General features: G+C 35.5%; 1 protein-coding gene across 1 annotated transcript in view; it reads left to right on the forward strand.

The window, feature by feature from the left end:
- TENM2 (teneurin transmembrane protein 2) overlaps positions 1-21308 on the forward strand; it is a 1009006-nt gene that overhangs the window by 90511 nt on the left and 897187 nt on the right. Inside the window, exon 2 of the mRNA XM_036751277.1 lies at positions 6940-7215. Coding sequence (XP_036607172.1) covers positions 6940-7215 — 276 coding nt within the window. The remainder of the gene's footprint in view (positions 1-6939; positions 7216-21308) is intronic.

Below are 21308 nucleotides of genomic sequence, written 5' to 3' on the forward strand. Positions count from 1 at the left end.
AAAAGAGATGTTAGAAGTCATCCTGTTCAACATCCTTTTTTTTTAAACTTGAGAGAAACTGAGGTATAGAGAGATGTTATTATTTGACCAAGGTCACACAGGTAACGTGGTAGAAGTGTGAAGCAAAGCACTGTTTCTGCTTATGTTTTAAAAAAAAACACAAAGACAAAATGAAAGCACCTTCTTGATAATGGAGCTATCCAAAAGTCTAATTGGATGCCTAATGGTGTGCCAACTTCCTCATCGCTAGAGGACTCTAAACAATTGCTGACTGACCCCTTGTCAAATATGTTGTAGAGGACATACTTGTTTAGATGTGGGTTGAAGTAGATGGACTTTGGGATCTCTTCCAACTCTGAGTTTTTGTGATTCCATGAAATGAGATATTCACTTTTTATTTGTTTTTCTTATTCTAAATTGTCCTTTGCTTCAGTGAATCTACATTTTAAAAACTGTTGTTCTCCCACTTCTTTGGAGAGACTCACCACTGGGATTCAGGTTTTCTTTATTCTGCTTATTATTTCTACTGTATAGACCATTCATTATGTCATTTCCAGCTTTCTAAACATCTCTAAATATTCTTTTTCCTCGCTTGAACCATTCTGGAACATCTCACTGCAGCTTGAAAATTCACGGGATTTTGTGTTTCATCAGGCACTGATGTCTTTGCAAGGTTTACTTAGAGATATTTGATATTTTATATTTTTTAAAATTTATCTTCCTTTCTAAATTTAGTACCATCTGTGTTGGTACTAAGGGTTTATAATTGTATTTTCTTCCATTTGAAATCTTTAGTGACTTTATCCTTTTCCCCTTATATTCACCTCTCATTGACTTTCTGACTTCTCCTTCTTTGAAAGAGGCTATTTACTCAGGGATTGGACTCAGCCTAGTCTCAAATTCTCTATTACATGACTTGCTCAGTTCTTTAGATATCTGGCTGATCTGAATCAAAATCAACCATTTTTGTCAGGTTTGGGAAAGTCAGGGTGCATGTTTTAAGAAAAGCTTCTGACACCACTGAGGTTCCCTAACCTAAAGGTTATCCCAGGTAGAAGCCCCTATGCTTCCTCCTCTTGTGTCAGGCCAGAGGAGATATCTGATGTTAACTGTAACGAAATGATGTCAACAGGGCAGGAGTGGTATACACTGGCAGGGACTCTGTACCAGAAGATGAATTTCTGAATGGATATCAAAGCGCAAGCCCTATGATTTGGTTTGTGTCCCCTGCTAGAACATAGGGACTGGTTTGAGAGGAATGCTGAGTAAGAAAGTTGTGAATTAGTAGTGTCCAATGTTAATTTGTATTACCTTGTTGGGCTTCCTGCTTTCTTGTCCTGTGGGATCAACGATAATTGCTCTATATCTGGCACTTAATTCCTCTCTTGAAAATTTTTGGAAAATTAATAGAGATTAGAGAAAATGTCTAGGCCTGCATCTTGTTGGTCATATGACCCAAAATTTGAGTCATCATTAAATGTCTCCTTAACTATCCATGTATCTAAGTATCAGAGTTGGAGTCAATAAACGTCAATAAACATTTACTAAGCACCTACTATGTATTAGGCTCTATGCTAAGACCTGGGGCTAGAAAGAAAGGCATCAAGGAATTCACAATTTAATGAAAGCCCCTAAAAGAAAAGCTAAAAAACAGGGGTGGGGAGATGGAGGGCAGAGTCATTGATGGACATGATGAAATCATGAAGCCAGAATGGGAAGTAATCTAAAGAGAAGTTTCCGAGTTGATTTCATGTTGCAGAATGGTGAATTTCTGGAAATTTTGAAGTCCAAGAAGGTAACTGGGTAGAAAATGAAGACAAGAAATCCCTGGATGCCATCCTTAAGTATTGGAGGATCTCAGAAGAGCTCTCTAACAAGAGAGATACTCTTTAGAATACAATACTCAGCTACAAGATTGTTGTCAACTCATTGTTATGGGTCACAATTTTTTTTCTTATAAGGCTTATTACAGAGGATAGGATTCCTGTAGTCAGAAGTATAAACATAACTAATTTCTTCACCTAAGGTAACTGGACTGTATTTTTAATACTACAATTGATTTTTAATCATGTTGGCATTTCCACACCTAGTGCAGAAAATAAGTTCAAACTCAAGAGGCTACTGAACAGGTTATTTTTATTTAGGAGATGACAGTCATTCAGAGCATTTGTTGTTTCTTTGTCGGAGGTTTTCCAGAAAGAGGAGAAAAATATGAATCTAGGGATAAATAAATAAATGCATGTATGTATATGTATGTGTGTGTATATATATATATATATATTCATATATATTCCCCCTCCTTGAATGAGCACTACAAGTGGAGAATGCCATGTTAACCTTCTTGTGTTGAAATTGTGAAGGTGGTTGAGAAATTTTTGGTATTTGAGAAACCTTTCATTTCATTCATATCCATCTGCATCTACCCCTGAGCTAGAGCTTCACTGTTTGCATCAGAGTAACTTTTTTGCCAACTGAGGTCACATTTGCCTGACACCATGCAACCAGATAAAAAGAAAATCATTCAGACAAAAATCCAATCTGTCCTAATACCCAAATGCTTAGTTCTGCACGAATAAATATTCAATTTTTTTTACTAAAGTGTTCAGTTTTCATCTCTACTTGTGACATATGTTGTGTGGTATTTAGGAAGGATTCTGGCATTAGAAAATCTCCAAACCACATATCTACTACTTTTTACCTACTTAATCGTGAGAAATTCACTATATACACAATTGCTATAACAATGTAAATGAAAAGAACAAAAGCAGAGAAACAATGGGGCAGGCAGAAAAGTCCATTTGTTGTTAATGGGCACCTAACAAGTTAGGTGTAATACATCTGCTTTAGTGTCATTTCCAGTGATAAAACCATACATGTTTCTGATTTGAACTTTTTGGCATTACCAAGGACTTTGGTAGTGGGATCTCAAGGAACAAGGTAGTGCAGTGGAAAAAATGTTAACTCTGGAATCTGACGATCTCATTTCAAACCCTGCCTTCCAACTGCCTATGTGACCATGGCTAAGTCACTAAATTATCCTGTGCCTCAGCTTCTTTACCTGTAATGCAGAGGAGTTTTGGATTTAGTAATGCCTAAAGTCTCTTCCATCCATAGAGCTATGATCTCACAAAGTTTCTTTTCTGAGTCTCTAGTAGCTTTAGCTCTTGAGGAATAAGGGACTGCAGCTACAAAAAAGGTAGCTGCTATGTCAGTTCTCTGTAGAGGGTGCCCCCTTGGATGAATAAAGTGGGTCACAAAGAAAAGATGTGAGAATCTCATTCTTTTCTTTGCAGACATGGAAGAAATGATGAATATGATGAATTCAGAGAAATGGGGGAAGTTTTGTATGAACTTGTGTGAAATAAACAGAAACAAAAGGACATTATATACAATGACTAAAATCATATAAAGTGAGAGATCACTTATAGAATGTCAAATCAGACCAATGGAAAAATCAGTTAAAGTAATAGAGAAGAGATAAAGACATATACCTTTATCTTCATGGCAAAATAGTCAGGGATTAGAATGTAGATTTTTTGATTAATTGATTTTCCTTGTCATAAGGAAGAGTCCAATCTTGAGTGGAGGAGTAATGAACTAAGATGTAAAGACAAAGTTAATCAATAAACTATATTAAGATGTAATATCCTTACTGTATCCTGATATGGGTTGGGCACATTTGAAGTGTCATGACAAGTTTTGAGTCCTAGACTTTGTGGATCATTAGCGAATTTGAGTTTATCCACAGGTGACTAACCAAGATGGTGAGGTATATGGAAATGATGTTACATAAATAATGGTCAAATAACTGGAGACATTTGACTTGGGGAGCAGGGAAGATTAAGAAGAAACATGATAGCTGTTTTTATTTATTCTCTGGGCTATTGTGCGAAAAAGTAATCCAGTTTATCTTTCATAGCTCCATTAAGGAAAACTGAAATCATTGAATAGCAGTTATGGGAAGGACATTTGAAGTCATTATCTGGACAAATTTTCTAATGATTGAAGTTGCCCATTTGTAAAGTAGTGAACTCTCTGTTCCTGGAAATGGTCAAGTAGAAATTGACCGACACACCATGTGTCAGGGATATTATTTGGTTGAAAGTTAGACTAGGTGACCTGTAGATTTCCTTCTGATGTGAAGAGTCTTCATTTGAAAGGCGTATTGATACTCATTGTATCTAATGGTTTTTAAGTTCCTTTTTAAATACTTTATCATTTAAAAAATTTAAATCACGTAACTCAGAGCCCTGTACATGGGAGGTGCTCAATAAATGTTGATTGAATTGAATTGAAATGAAATAGTTAATAATAATAGTGTTGCTATGGAATTCCAGTTCCTTCTGATGAATTATCCCCTAGTTGATCCAAAGGAATAGGGTTCCCTAGCATACTATCTATTATGTCCACCACCTACCTAGATGAAGACAACAGATATGCATATATAAGCTTCTTTATCCAAAATCTGCCCAAGAATGTTTTGCTTTGAGTTGGTTAAAAGCAGAAAGACCAACTAACAGTTTATTGACAAAGAAGCTGGGCCAGGAACAGTAGAGGAGGAAGCAGGTATGAAGTGTTTGGGGAAGACTTTTGTTTTCAAAAGTTGAATCTGTTCTTGTACCTGTCCTGCCCTTTAATCTCAAAGGCTATCCCGATTTGGGAGTTCCCAATTGGGTTCCTTAAGGGATGCCCTGCAGTACTAGTTGTCTTTACTATAAGGAGGATGAAGGGGTCAAAAGATGTTTCTATTTTTGTTTGTGGGTATGCCAGTGGCTCTTACTAAATTGGTATACGGTGCTATTCCTATATAATGAGCTAGGCATACTGTGCATAGTGATATAAATGAGGGAAATTTTTAGCACAGTGCATGATTTTAGTCACGTAAATCTCATCCATTAAAGGAAATTTTGCTGTTAAGAAACCCTCTATATTGAAAGGTATTGAAGGCTTAATGGATTGCTAGTTGGCCTTGAAGTCAAGAAGACTCTAGGTTCAAGTCCTTCCTTTGACATAGACTGGAAGTTTGACCCTGGGCAAGTCATTTAATCTCTCAGTGACTCCACCCCCATTCACCAGGCTATCTTCTGAGACTGCAAGTTGAAGAGCAGGTGCTGAAATCCCTTCATAAAAGGAGTTTCTTCACTAGGAGTTCCCTATACAAATGAAATCTCATGTCTTTTTACCTGTTCTATATGTTTGTATGTATAAAATATACACGTAATATGTATATACATACATATATACACATATAAATATCTCCATATATCTCTATATTTCTCTCCCTGTGTATATCCATAAAGCTTCAGATTAAAAAATCCGTGACAAAAGAAAATAACATGCTATTGTTTCATACTGCAATTTTTTTTAAAAAAGTATGATCTAAGTATGATATGGAAACATGTCAGTAGTAATAGAATATGTTCCCTTGAGTTAAGTATAGGTTAAAGAACAGCATAAAGAAAGCATCAGTCCTATCATATAGGATGTCAAAGGATCAGAATGGAAAGACTGCCTCCTCAGGCACAGCTGAACTCAGTAGCTTCAGTTTTTGGGTCTATTGAGTCTGAAATGTACATTTTAATGTACAATTACTGGCAATTCCTAAATCCCTAGGATATAAGCTGGAACTTAATAAATTGGGCTGAGAGAAGGAAACTAAGATAGTGTGATAAGAAGTGCGTGGGGAATAAAGAACACCATTTAGTGATATGTTGATTGGTTATCAGTTGGCTTCTTTCTGCACAGGTAGTAGGCAAATGCCCCATGCTGATAGGTATTTTTGCTTGGCTTATCTTTCCAATGGATATGTTTCGCTCCGCAGAAAATAATTATATGTAGAATTGGGTTTGATTCATTGAAGCACACCCTTTGGGACTATTTACACAGGCAAATAAGTCTTAGTAGATCAGTGTGCATTAACAAAAAAGCCAGCTTAAAAACATGTTTATTATAAATTAATGGCAGACTAAGCTGATCTAGAAAATTGGGCACTGAAATTGTATCTTTCAAAAAAAATTCCATGTTCAAGAACCACCTCAGTGTTAGATTAGGTATAACCTTATCTTGAGGTCATAAATGACTTGTGACTGACAAGAATGGATAGGATTAACTAAGCTAATTAAAACAAGCAGACTAGAGAAGAGCATGCTGCTTCATGGTTGTTCAATTACAAAGTTTCCTATGCTTAGAGCACAAAAGTTTTATTTATTGAAAGATTTTTTTTTTCAAATTCAATAGGCAGTTTAAAGAGAAAGCGGCTGTACAGAGAATTAGGAAGAGATGTTCACTTTCTATAATTTCTTTTATTTTAAAACTTACATTATATGTCTGGGTGGTAAGCTACCTGAATCACAGAGCATTCACTCTGCAAAAACTTTGAATATTTCTAGTGGTGAAGCTCATTCCTATGGGTTCTGATTGATATGTTATATCAAAATGAAATTTGATGCATGTTATCATTAGAGATGGCGCCACCTCTGTACTGCCAGGACACTGAACAACCTTATGCTTGGCAGGATTGTTAGAGTGATCAAAACACGGAGATCTCCTCTGGACATTTTGTCATGGGAGTGATTATAAGCCCTTAACATTTATTTGAGTTTTGGCCAAAATACTCACTCCTAGTTGAATTATGTGTATATGGTGGTTTTCACAATATAAAGTAGAAGTTTCTTGGGGTGATATGCTGTTTCATTTTTGTTTCTGTATCCCCAGAACTCAAACTGTTTCCTGGCACATAATAAGTTCATAATAAATGCCTTTTAAGCACTAAATGACCACCAAATGAACACCAAAAAATTTCAGCTTTATAATAGGTTTTACCTGTGTTAGGTGGACAAAGGGGCCTGTTTGCTCATTTTCAAGACTATTTTATTTATTTTATTTGTTTGTTTTAGTTCCCTGAATTTTAATCTATTATTTCTTTTGTTCTCATCCTAGGAACTAACTTCACCCTTGCAGAACTAGGAATCTGTGAACCTTCCCCTCATCGAAGTGGTTACTGCTCCGACATAGGAATTCTTCACCAAGGCTACTCCTTAAGCACAGGCTCTGATGCTGACTCAGACACAGAGGGAGGAATGTCTCCAGAGCATGCTATAAGATTATGGGGGAGAGGAATCAAATCCAGACGCAGTTCCGGTCTGTCAAGTCGTGAAAACTCAGCCCTTACCCTGACTGACTCTGATAATGAAAATAAGTCAGATGATGAAAACGGTAGGCCTGTTTCTTAGATGCATTTTAATGTTCTAAACATTGTGCTATATGGAATTATTTATTTTTCATTTATTTATTTATTTTGTATTTCAATAGAAATCCATTCATCTTCCTTTAAATTGATTCTGTCCATTTACCTTTGGAGAGGGAGCCTAAACTGTACCAGAAAGGAGAAGAGTATTTTAAAATCACATTTTGATGGTAACCGAGTATTCTGGCATAGTCTATTGGTCTTATTAGCAAGTAAATTACATTGCAAAGAAGGCTACTTGATAAACTATGACCTATACCTAAAAATGTCCTCTCTCTCCATGAGTTTCTAGGTCTTTGTATTGATTTCCCCTCTAAATGGCAACCTGGGTTATTTTCCTCATGAAGATCTCTTAAGAATGGCACCTTATCTTATACTTTCATTTCCAGACAGCAATGCCTCATATCCGTACTCAAGATCAAACTTGTAGCAGATGCTCTAGAGTTTAATAATGACAAATAGGAAGAAACTTCCTTCAAAAAAGTATTCCCTTACATGTTTACTTTTCGCCTTGGTGCTTATTTAGGTTAATAATATGCTACATGTTTTCGATCACTATCACTATCACTTATCCATCAGCTTTGTAGGTGGGTTTTAATGAAACTTTGGAAGCTTTGTTGAAAATTAAATGCTTCTGATCATTAAGCGGTAAGTATGGGCAAAGCCTGAAGAAGCCATTAAAGAGATAAGGTCCTTATTTGTGTATTTCTTTGAGATACTTAACTGTTTTTAGTTTTCAAAAAAAATTAAAAGATAAATTGCATTAGGCCAGGTTGATTTTTGAAGAAAACATCAAATGCTATATGATTTGTTATGAGTGAATTGTATATTTGGAATGAAAATTGCCGTTAAAAAGGTTTACAAATAGATCAGTTAAGAATGTTTATACAAAACACTTTAAGACTTCTGCTAGAACAGCCATAAGTATTTTCATATATTAAAAAAAGAAATTTGTAGTGTGACAGCTTGTCGTGAATGGCAATGCAGAGCTAAACATCATTCAGAATCCAAACTGTGCTGAAAATACATCGTTTTCGGGGTAAGTTACATGCATTTAAAGAAAAGTCACCACATCTCATTTCAATTTATGTTTAATTCTGCAATAATTTATTCCAGGAAGAGGGGAAAGAGATGTATCTTACTCATGTCACAGTGCAAAGCCTGTAGCTAATCAAGGTTTCCTCTCAAGTAAAATACCACACTTGACTGCCTAGGACGTAATTTTGGAATTTAAAAAATTGTGATACTTGGCACACTTAGCACTTTAAGGTGCTTACTCAATAGGAAATTACTTTTAGAAGTTTTGTATATAATAAAAATTAAATCCGTTTACTGATGCTCTTTTTCAACTTTAGTGTGTGTCAGATGTGATCAAAGAACTTGATTTGATTTGCCAAATACAGAAAATCACTTGGAAGCAAAGAAATTTTAGCTATATTTTTAACAGAATAAGATCACTGAATAAATATGTTGTCTGTACTCTTAGAGACTTTTAGGACCTATGTATATGTTAGTCTCATTAAACATAAACATTTTAAAAGTCTTTGTGCCATATTTTAGTCATAATTATTTTAAATCAGTTGCATTGTTACACACAGCGCTAATAATGGGATTTGCCCAGTGAAGCAAGTATACAGGCAAAAAATACTTGCTTTGGATTTACCAGGAACTGTTATGGATGAAAAGAATTTGCTAATGAATTATGTCAAAGGAAGGAATAGACTGAGGGTGTTTTCTTGTTCTGTTTTCTTGACATTGGTCAAGAATTTACATTTTAAAAGTTTTTTACCTGTAGTCCTATGCTAATCTTCCTCATGCTTACAGAAAGGCAATCTCTATATCTGGATTCTTAATTTTTCTTGGGATACCAGTTGCTATGCCATTGGCATCATGTAAGGATAAATATACTGGGAAAAAGAAAATGGTTTGGTAAGGGGCTGATGGGGGAAGAGTTACAAAGAAGGAAGAATGTACTAAATTTAGAACTCAAGATCAATTAGAGGCAGGATTATTACTATTATTAGTAATGTATGTGTTGAGGATATTCATGTTTTCCACAGAAATGAAAACAAGGGATTTTACACATGAGGTTATAAAATATTTACTAAGATAAGAAATTACTATCCTGCAAGCTGAGGTGTTAACTTCAGTAAACTCCTTGCTCTTTCTCTTTGACAAGTTCTGTTTAGCTCAAAAAGAAATCAATGCTTCTTCACATCACTGACTTTATGAAGTTTGGGAATGTATTATCATATAGATTGACAGTTGCCCCACTGGTTCCACACCGCAGCATGGACACTTACAAAGCCATCATTAATTTCTCACACTTGTGCCCAGCAATGGCTTCCTACATAATAAACCCCATGTCCTTCAGAACCAAATCAATAACCTTTTAGGTATGCTTCTCTTGAAGAGGAAGTCAGAAGATGCTATACTTCAGGGGAGATTCTCTCCAATACAGTTTTGGGTTTTGAGGAGATGTTATAAAGTAAGACTTTTCTTGATCTGGGATTTTGTACATAAGCCTACTTGTTGAATCTTGGGGTGCATGAAATTTTGGAGAATCATTCATTGATTTTATTTAGAGCTTCTCTTCTTCTTTTCCTTGCTAGCTGATTATATCACAAAGCATACTTAGAAAAGGTAATTCATTGCAGAAACTAACACCCCAACACATCTGTCTTAAAATCGTCAATCCTTTAAAAAGATTTAATAAATTCTACTACTTGCCAAGGCTAGCCTTCCTAGTTGGATTTGCATAGCTGTGTTGTAACTGAAAAGACCAATGAACCACTTAACCAACCTTTTCATACTGAGTACACAGATATACTGACCTTTGGTTTGCTGCTTTAGGCTCTCTTTGTAGACTCACCAAAATTTGTCATTTCAATGGCCAGGCTGCCAACCAAATCAGGCCCTGAGCTAGTATATTATACAATTCAAGATTTCCTTCCCAGTTTTCCCTATTAAAAATACTCTCATAGAACACCAAGTTGCTTTATGTTCTGTAAGTTAATGATAGTTTAGTTAGAAATGAAAACAAGACCTGAGAGTAGTTGGACAGTCTTTGCTATGGTTAAAGTGGATCTCATGTGTAAATTGGACTTTCCAGGGACTGCCAAATTAGAATGTCACTTTTTCCCCAGCTAACTGTCCCATTTTAAAATATGTCCTCCTCAGTGCCCTCTATATCACCTGAGAAAGTGGGACACCCAATAAGACACAATGGTAACTAATTGCATCCCTAAAAATGTGAGATAGCACATACTGCTCTGTGTACTGTGAATCCCTTAGGCAATTTCTTCACCTTAGGGACTGGTATGTGTTCTTGAGTTTTATAGCATAGTTTTAGTTACCGTTGTTGGAATGGAAGTCCAGAGAGATTAAAGTACCATGGCTATGGGATACTTGCAGTGACTCCTAAGACTTTGGGTGAAATCGTATTTTTCTTCTCTTTCTCTACACATGGTAACTGTGAAAAAATATTTATTTTCATCCATTGCCAATGAGTTGGGAAATTGTAAATTCTCATTTTGCACTTTGAAGTAGAAAATGTAAATGTTGGGTTGATTCCACTGTATTTCACAAAATCATTTAAAAAGCAAGCTGGTCCTTTGCACAAAATGGATTATTTGTATAATATCTTCGGCAGTCTGTCTGTCTATAGTGAGTCATTAGATCATGAGGCAATTTGGCGTATCCTATCATGTGTCTCTCTCTTCAGTATGGCTTTGAATACCTCATCAGTACTTGATAAATGTTGTCCATCTAGATGAACAAACCCTGGAGCTAGATTATTGTTTTCCCTTGGGTCCCATTTTAGCTGTACCCAGCTGAATCTAGCTTCCTTAGCCAGGTTCCACTCATTTATAACCTTTAGGCATGTATTCCTCAAATCATTCTCTTGCCTCCTTTCCAAGGTTATTAGCAAAAGTGTCTTCTAGGTTAACTACAAGAGAAACTTGTTTAGTTTTATTACTGTAATAAATTATATTAAATCTAGTTGGTATTTTATATTACCATACCTGTAGATAATTGCCAAGCCTGCTAGTTACAAACTTAAAAGTCATTATATGCTTTCTAGACATGACCAAGAATCCATAATTTGTCATAAAAATGTCAGGCAGTTCAAAGTGCAAAGTAGAGAAAGAGCAAATCTTAAAAAAGAAAAGAAGTAATCAAATGGCTGTTCACTCTTTAGACATGTGTCTTAAACTGGCGTTAAAAAACCCCTGCCATTTTTACACCCTAATTTTAGCTTTTTGTAAAGTTTAATTGTCCTAAATCCTCTATGATGTTAGGCATTTTTAAATCACCCCCTTCAAATAGTATAGGTTTTGGGGTTTTTTTAATTTTAAATTTGATGAAAACAAAAATCTTAGTAGCATATACTGAATTACAGAAAGACTAGACATTGGGATAAAATGAAGATGTTTCAGGCCCTAAAATTCAGTGCATTGAAGATACAAAGTAAAAAAATAAAAAATTAAGCTCTCTTATGGGTAGAGCTTGGGAAGAGATGTTGAGGGAAGTTCAGAGAATGATTTTCATAGTGCCTAAAAATGCAGCTTATGGTAATATAAGATCATATGATTGAATAGTAGTTACCTATTATTTTCTGAATTTGCCCACAAGAAAATTTTAGAGTTCAATTTCAGACAAAATAAGAAATAGTTGCATTTTTTGCAGAGTTTAGAATTTGGGAAAGTGTGGATATGTGCAAGAGAATGCATCTTATTTCTATTGTATATATTCTCATTTATAAATTAAAATGTAAGAGTTTGGAGGGGGTTCCCCCTCTATTGTGGTTGTTTTTTATCATGTTTATAATTGCTCCCTGAGGCTCTGAAGCAGGGGGCACATTCAGTAGCTACAATAAGTAAAATAAAGGCCTAAGCCTTACTGTTGGCAAGGGTAGGATGATTCTGTTACATGTGTAATCTCCAGGCCTTCAGGGAGACTTTGAGTTTGGTGGATAATCATTTGCTTTTAAGCTGCTGAATTCCTGATATCAGGGCTTTGCTTCAGTAGAGTAGCAAAGGAAAACAGGGTTAAAGGCTTTGTCAGAGCATAATTACAGACCCCAAAAGCCAGAAAAGTATAACTTTCTTGCCCATTATTCAGTCATTATTTTTTTCAATTTGGTATTTTTTTGTCAAGGACCAAATTAAATTTATGTAATGGGTCGGATAGGCAGGCTATGAATCCAGTATAAAGGTAATAAAGAGAAGGAGTTAAAGATAATGAAGTTGATGGTATAAATTTTCATCATACAAATCTACACAGGAAATAATATCCTACTAAGAAAGGTCTTGAGAAGAATATGTGAGAAGTAATAAGACTTTTCAATTGCCATTATGAAACTGGGACACACTAAGTGGAAGGAAGAAATAAACTAATAGATTTGTGGACATGGTAAAGATCAGCCTATTTATACATATGAGCAAAAAAGAAAAAGCTTCTTGTCATTTGATTTTGAGTAGCTGTTGTCAGAACAAAGACAAGATTCTTCCACAGAATTTTTCCCCCGGCATTCTTTTAATTCAGTAATGGGGAGCATTGCATGAGACTTCAAATGGGAAGATGCAAAGGCATATGTGGAGAACTCATTTCCATGAACAACTTGGGAAGAGCATGAATGGAAAACAGAGTAGATGAAAGAAGCCAGTCAGAAAGGAGTAATTAAGACAAAACAAAACACGTTTTGGACCATGATACCCACTTCTAGTTTGGGTTTGCTACATGTGTCGTAGAGAGATATTATGGCATAGTAGATTGTTGTCGTCTAGTTGTTTCAGTCATGTATGACTCTTCGTGTCCCCATTTGGGTTTTCTTGTCAAAAATACCAAATGGTTTGCCATTTCCTTCTCCAGTTCATTTTACAGATGAGGAAACTGAGGCAAACAGGATTAAGTAACTTATTCAGGTCACACAGCTAGTAAGTGTCTGGAGCCAAATTTGAACTCAGGAAGATGAGACTTCCTGATTCCATGCCCTGTGTTCTGTGCCACCTAGCTGCCCAGGAATAACAGATGGAGTGATATAATTTCAGTTCGGGAGTCCCTGATTCATAGTAGGCTTCTGACACTGTGTACCCTTTGGCAAGACGCATAAGTTCTCTGATCCGCAGGCATCTCTAAAATGATATGTTTAGACAGTTTGTGGAATATCACATGGTTTGCTTTTTTTGACTCCCAGTCCACTCCTAAAAGTTATATGATATTTTTTTAAATAGCAAAAAGAATGAAAATGAGTTTTGCTTTGAAGGTGCGTTTTGCTTTGGAGTTTCAGGTTTGCTTTTTGTAATTCATAACATCCCAAGTGATAACTGGTGACCCTCTGTGGTTTTCCAAAGCCAAGTTCAGAAATTCCTGATCAAAAACATTTGTGTCAAGCTAGACGCATGTCAGATTAGCCAGATGGACTTTTAGGAAGAATTAGGAAATAGACCTAGGAAAAATATCCTTACCAGGTTTAGCTACATCAGCTGATCAAGGAAACCCTAGGGCCTTTAGGAAGGAAGCCATTTAAAGTGGAGGGAAATGACTGAGTAGTAATTATGTTCAGTTTTGATCAGATAAGTGGTTTATGGAGTTTATTGCAGATAAATGGAAGGTAATAAAACTAAGGGTAGATCAGGGAAATTCAATGATTTATGAAAGCTCCAAATACCATATGAGAGTGATACAGAGTAGGTAGTACTAAGGATGGGAATGAATGAAAGTCAGGAACTCAGTTTGATGAATAGAGACAACTCTGCAAAGTGGTGAGTAAAATATTTTGGTAACTGTAATGAGCTAGCTACCCTTAGAAGGGCTGTGTCTCTGTCTTTGGTTTTATGTGGTTGGGATTTTTTTAAACTACAAAGAGAATATTTGCTTTAGAATATAAATAATTTAAATACAACAATATTTCTTGTTCAAAGGAGCTGAAGGAATTGAAGTTCTGCTTTTTGGAAAAGAGAAGGTTAAGAGGCAGCTTCGTGGCACTTTAGCTGTTGGAGAGGAATAAAGATGTTAGAGGAAGAGATATGTTACTGAACTATTTCAGTCTATATCAAATATGAGAGCAAAGGGGGATGAACCTTTATTGAATGAGAGCTAAGATCCGGAGGAAGTTTGGGGAACATTTATTTATCTACCTTATACTTTATGCTAGATGTATATTACCATGACACTGATAACTCAAATAGATCTTTAAAAGGAATAGAAAAAATATTAAAAGAAATGTATTTGGAAAGAAATAGTTTGTTTGAAGCATGCACAACAAACATAAGGGGCTAATTTTTGCTTCCTTTTTGCCATTAGACATAACAAAGTTATCTCAGGTGAGATCTTTCCATTTGGTACTACTCATTTTTTAACTTGACTTCTGGTTTAGAAATGATTATTTCTAACTATTTAAACAACAAATCACTACATAAAAATCATAAGTGAGATTCTTAGTGTTTGAACTTCTGTGTATCTTTTTCTTTCCTCTTTTTAAATTTTGCTGAATTGAACCCAGTTCCGTAAAGACTTCCTGAATGCCTTACTCATTGCTCAGCCATGTGGCAGCTACCATGGCAGATTCAAAGAAGTGTTGGACAAGGTCTCTGTTTATAACTTACTGGTACAAGCCAATAAATGACAAGTGTCAGAATAAGTGGTATTCTAGGTCATAAATGCCATAAGAGTTCAGAAGAGGGAGAGATCTATATTGACTTGAATAGTAATGACTGACTTTAAGGTTTGCGAAGCACTTTGCATACATTGCATACATTTGATATTGTCTCATCTGATCCTTACCATGACTCTGGGGAGGTAAAGGTTACTCGTATTATTATCCAGATTTATAATGGAGGAAACTGGGAAAAATGTTAAGTAGTTTACTCGAGGTCATAAAAGTTTCTAAGATAGGATTTGAACCTAAGTTTTCAAGACTCCAGGTCCAGCATCAAGCCATTTTGTATTTGGTTGAGAATGTGTATGGAGAAAAATAAGGATTGATTTAGGCCTTGAAATATTGAAATAATTTGGTCAGATGGGAAGGAATAAGGGTCTATAGAACAGAGGAAAAAATCCTGTGAAATGAGTATGAGTTTGGTGAGGTCGGGAGAGGGTGAATTAACCCGTATGGCTAGGAAGTAGGTTTCAACTTTGGGTAAGTCCTTTAAACCTTCATTACCTCAGTTTCCTTATGTGTAAATTGATAAGGTTTACTCATTTTGGGGTTCTTAAGCTGGGGTCCATGAACTTTAAAAACTATATATTTTGATAATTGTTTTTCAACAAAATTGATTATCTTAAAAATCCTATGTTTTTAAAAACATTTTTCTCAGAAGGGGCCCATTGGCTTCACCAGGCTTCTAAAGGAGTCTATGATACAAAAAAGGTTCATAATCCCTGGACTAAAATTATCTCTAAGACCCTTTCCAACTCTAAACCCTATGATACCCGTGAAACTTAAGTTTATCCCAGGTAATGGGGAGCCTTGAATGAATCCAAGCTATAAGGTTTAAGTTTGGTCCTATAAGCATTTTTGAACTAATAGAAGGTTTTGATTAGATCAGGAATGAGATTAAAATTAGGAGGGATTAATCTTGGTGCAAAATTGAGGACAGATTGAAATGAGATGAAAATGCAAGCTGGTAGATCAACGAAGAGTTTACCATAAAATTTTTGACTTATGTGATGAAGTTCTGGATTATGATGGTAGCAACGGAAATGAAAAGAATATATCTTCTTATTCATTACTCCCCATATGTATATACATATATATACACACCTACATGTGTATATAGATATAGATATATCTTCTTATGCATTACTCCCCTTCTTGCATTCTAAAGCAGGCCAAATTGGCTCTATCTCTGTTTTTTTGTTTTGTTTTGTTTTTTCCCCGTGGCAGTGGCCCATCTTTGTGCCTTTGCACTGGCTATCCTAATTCTTGGAATACACTTTCTTTTCACTTCCAACTGTCTTCTTTCCAGATATATCTCAAGCACTACCTTTTAAATGAAGCCTTTCCCCAATCCCCTCAACTCTTAGTGGTCTCCCTAACTACCTTGTATTTATAATGAATTTATTGTCTCTGCATTTATTATGTATGTACCTGTATATTTGCATGTTTTCTCCCTCAAGACGATGAAAGCTCCATGAGAGTAGGGTTGCAAAAAAGCAAATGAAAGAATAATAATAATAATATGAAAACTTATATAAATATTATGTTAGCAAGGCAGTATATCATACTGGATAACAAGTTGGCCTTAGAGCAAAGAAACTCTAGGTTCAAAGCCTCCCCCAAAGCATACTGGCTGTGTGACCCAACATCTGTCAGTATCTTAATCAGTGGTTTCAAACACAAGTAGAAACAGAGTTACTAAAGCATACATGAGGATCCCTGCTGGCCACCTGTTAACTTAGAAAACTATATATTATAATTATCTATGTTCTATTGTCTTATTTATTTTGTTAAATGGATCCCAATCATATTTTAATCTGGTTCAATGGCTGGAGAGTATTGCAGATCGTGGCCTGCTGGCCAAGTGTTTGCTATCTCTGCCATAAACAACTTCTAAAACTATAAATTGCAGAGAAGATGCCAGCCTGCATCGGTAGGACTTTCCTCCCTGGAATTCCCACTACCAATGAAATCACAGTTCTATATTAGCTGTTATTGTTGTTGCTAGCATCTCTGAGTCTCAGACAACTTTATAAGACTTATTTACTCAGTTATAGATGGATTGGTTCCCTGTGTTGTTGGAGGAAGTTCCAACAATGAAAAAAAGTCACATATTGATATATTTGATCTATTGAACCAAATCAAGTGTTAGTTTCTTCTCCTTAAAAAAGCATCAAATTGGGAGTTGAAAAGAGGGAGTTTGTCATATAAATCATGTTGTGAGGATCTAAGGTTTACTATAGGATATTACTAAAGACTGTCAACTATAATGCTGTTTATTCTGCTTACAAATAATATATGTAAACTATGATAATATTTTGAGATTTGTACAATATTGTACAATAAACCAAATATTCAGATATGCAAGGAAAGAGTATGGTTATATTCTTTTAAAAAGAATACAAAGGCAAGGTATAAGTGAAGATAGGCTTCTCAAAGAAAATCTGGGGGCAGCTAGGTGGCACAGTGAGTAGAGCACCAGACCTGGAGTCAGGAGTACCTGACTTCAAATCCGACCTCAGACACTTGACACACTTACTAGCTGTGTGACCTTGGGCAAGTCACTTAACCCCAATTGCCCTGCCTTAACCCCTCCCAAAAAAAACAAACAAAGAAAATCTGGATGAAAGTGGTGGTTTCACCACCTTAGTGACAATCCCTCTTTCCATATGCCTCTCTGGATTCTGAGATTAGCCACCGTTTGTTTGCTTCCTGGTTATAGGTTTTATCCTCTAGTGACTTAAGGGAAGGAAAACTTCTATTACAAATGTGAAAATTTCAGTTCTTTACTTATGTTGGCTTCACAAAACCACCAGTCATTTGACTTTGGGACTATGCTATCAAGCACACATCAAGAAATTGACATGAGCTTTGACCACGAGAGGCATCAAGGGTATGGGATTTCAAAGAAAGCTCTGGTTTTGATCAGTTTAAGTTATTTCACTTTATTATTTGTCTAGTCATGAATTAAGGACTATGCAGTGCAAGCCAGGGCAAAAAAAATGTAATTAAATCATATTTGTGAATGTGTTGCTGTAGCACCACAACAACGATTAATCCTTTTTGATTAATATATGCGTATATATTTAGATATCTTTTGTGTGTTTAGACAAATATATGTATACATAACTGTGTGTTGGTTGTGTATGTGGGTATTATGTGCATGTGTATGTGGGGGGGGAGCTGTGTATATAGCTTTAGGATAGGGACTGGAGTTATAATTTAATTATTTTAGAGAACTCACAGTGAAGAATATCAGTTCATTATCTTCTCTGAAACTTATTCCTTTATAGAGTTGCCCAGATTCAGGGTACTATGTGTTTCTGGGTCTGAAGTTACTCTTTCTGTCTACTATATCAAAATGCCCCTTAAATGTGCCTGTGGCTCAGTAAGTTTCTTCAGGGTAGAAGTAGATTTTTTTTAACATTTGTATCTTCCAGGCCTAGTATATCATTGGAAACTGGGGAAAAAAATTTGCAACAAGTATCTCTGATAAAGGCCTGATTTCTCAAATATATAAAGAGCTGAGTCAAAGTTATAAAAATACAAGTCATTCGCCAGTTGATAAATGGACAAAGCATATGAACAGGCAGTTTTCAGACAAAGAAATCAAAGCTATCTTTAATCATATGAAAAAATGCCGTAAGTCACTATTGATCAGAGAAAGGTAAATTAAAACAACTTTGAGGTACCACCTTACACCCATCAGAGTGGCTAATATGAAAAAAGGAAAATGCAAGATGTTGGAAGGGATGTGGGAAAATTGGGACACTAATGCACAGTTAGTAGAGTTGTGAACTGATCCAGCCATTCGAGAGAGCAATATATGTCCAAAGGGCTTTAAACTGTGCATAACCTTTGATCCAACAGAACCACTGCTAGGTCTATATCCCAAAGACATGCAAAAAGGGAAAAGGACCTATTTGCACCAAAATATTTATAGCAGCTCTTGTGGTGGTAGCTATGAATTTGTAATCAAAGGGATACCCATCAATTGGGGAATGGTAAGATAAACTGTGGTATTGTAATGGAATATTATTGTGTTATAAGTATTGACAATCAGGAAGATTTCAGAGAAAACCTGGAAAGATTTACATTAACTGATGCATAGTGAAGTGAGCAGAACCAGGAGAATAGTATACACAGTAACAGCAATATTGTACGATGATCAGGTGTGAATGATTTAGCTATTCTCAGCAATACAATGATCCAAGACAATCTCAAAGGACTAATGATAAAACATACTATCTGCCTCCAGATAAAGAACTGATATTTATTGAATACATACTAAAACATGCTATTTTAAAAGAAAAAAAACACTTATTGAATGGCGAGGTCTACTATAAACACTATACAAAGTTACCACTTAAGTATTTGTGTAGTTGAACTTCTAACCTTACTGAAGCACAAATAAGGACACAAAAAGATAGTACAGTGTGGCTGAAAAACAAACAATAGAAAGTAACAAACAATAGGCCGAATTCCAAACCCAGCTCTGTACTTTACTAGGACTAGTTTTTAATTTTTCTGAACCTGAATTTACTCAGAAAGTTACCATTTAAAGGGTTGTTTTTTTCATTTAAATTATGAAAACCACTGGAGTGACTCTTCTAAATTATGCTCAAATGTTCTTATTATCGGAACTTCACATAAAATGCATGATTTTCCTATAGTATCAACACAATCTGTAAGATCGTTGACACCAAAAGATTGACTTAAAATCATTGCATTGAGGATTTTTTTAAAGCCTAGCTTGAGTGAAGAGGAAAAAAAATGTTCCCATTAAAAATCTGTTGTTGAGAATTCAGTACTTTATTCCGGATTGTTAATTTATTACAAACCAAGGACAGAATTGCAAATCATATGATGAAAGGAACTTCACATCTGCTAAGCCAGCCTGCAAGGCACCTGGTGAAAAGAGAATCGAGTAAATTATGTATTAAATATTCTTATAACTTTCTCCATCTATGGGGCCTTTGATTGGATGAGGTAAGTAATCATAAACACAGTGGTATCCCAACCATAGGTACTCTTTATTTTTTTACAAAATAGGTAATTCTGCATGCAGTAAGATAAAAATCACAAGTCACAAAGGGATATTGCCCCCAAAATCATGCAGATGCAATTACTATTAAAACAAGCATATGACTCTGGTAATATACAGTGTTCTTTAATAATTGATGTTTCAGGGGGAAAACAATCAAGTCTTTGTATGCAGGAGCTTCCCGCTTGTACATTTCATATGGATGAGATCCCAGTGTAGAGCGGAGAGGAAATGGGTAGTGATCAATAGAATAGTCTCAACTTCCAAAGGTGCAATATGGTCCTAGAATCTCAGAACCAAAACTTAGAACCTTAGAGAGTATGTATCCTTCCCCTTTGTATAACCAAACTCATTTGTAACACTTCTAATAAAGGGTAGCCCAGATTTTTCCGGAGGAACTCTAGTGCCAAGAAACCTTAACTACAGGTTGATTAGCGTTGCTCAGTGTAGTAGATGGAATCAAGAACTGTGTTCAAGTACTACCTCAGGCGCATAGTCTCTGTGTGACGCCTAGACAAGTAACCCAACCTTTCAATGTCCTAGGCAACTCTTTAAGACTATAAATTGCATCCCAGGTGCAGATTTGCACCTTCTTCACCAAGAGTTCCCTATACCTGTAAAATCACATATCTGGCCCATTTAACACATTTATAGTATTCAGCTAATTAAAATCGTGTGATCTCCTTATGGCACGTAGAACTGGCAGGTAGTATACAAACAAACAATGAAGTGCTCAGTTCCAGTTAAGGCTGACCCTGTGTTCTAGTCTTACAATGACAACATTATTTAAATGTATAAGTGTATCCCACCCCCAAAATGGGGAAGACTTGAAGTATTATGTTTTTGGATATATTGGTACTTGCATATGATAGTATTTTGTTTTAAGTAGAATAATTTATTTTATAGCCTTTGATCCCTAAAAATCCTAAAATAACTAATAAAAGGAAAATACCATGTTCTTGTAGTGGCTATGATTCAGTATCATTATGCAAAGTTGGGAATTCTGATTGAGATGGAGAGACTTTAATTTCACAGATTCGAGATCAATTGAGCACTCTGAGCCTTGGAATCTGACTATTATTTCAAGTCAACACTTCGAGATTTTTTTTTTTGATATCATGAAGCAACAACTAGTTAGTGATCAAAGCATGAAAAATTTAGTGTAAATAATTGTTCGTTCATGTACTTTAAAGCCAAATATATTTTGCATGAAATCAGAGAAGATAAAGTTGCAAGTGCCCATCAGATGGCACCTCAAGAAATCAAAAAGTCTTTATATCAAAGATAGAAGACTGACCCAATCTCCAACGTCTATACTTGCTGAAGGAGTATTTGCAGTAAGAAAATAAAATGGA

Source organism: Trichosurus vulpecula, chromosome 3 (assembly GCF_011100635.1).
Source record: "Trichosurus vulpecula isolate mTriVul1 chromosome 3, mTriVul1.pri, whole genome shotgun sequence".
NCBI classification, from domain to species: domain Eukaryota; kingdom Metazoa; phylum Chordata; class Mammalia; order Diprotodontia; family Phalangeridae; genus Trichosurus; species Trichosurus vulpecula.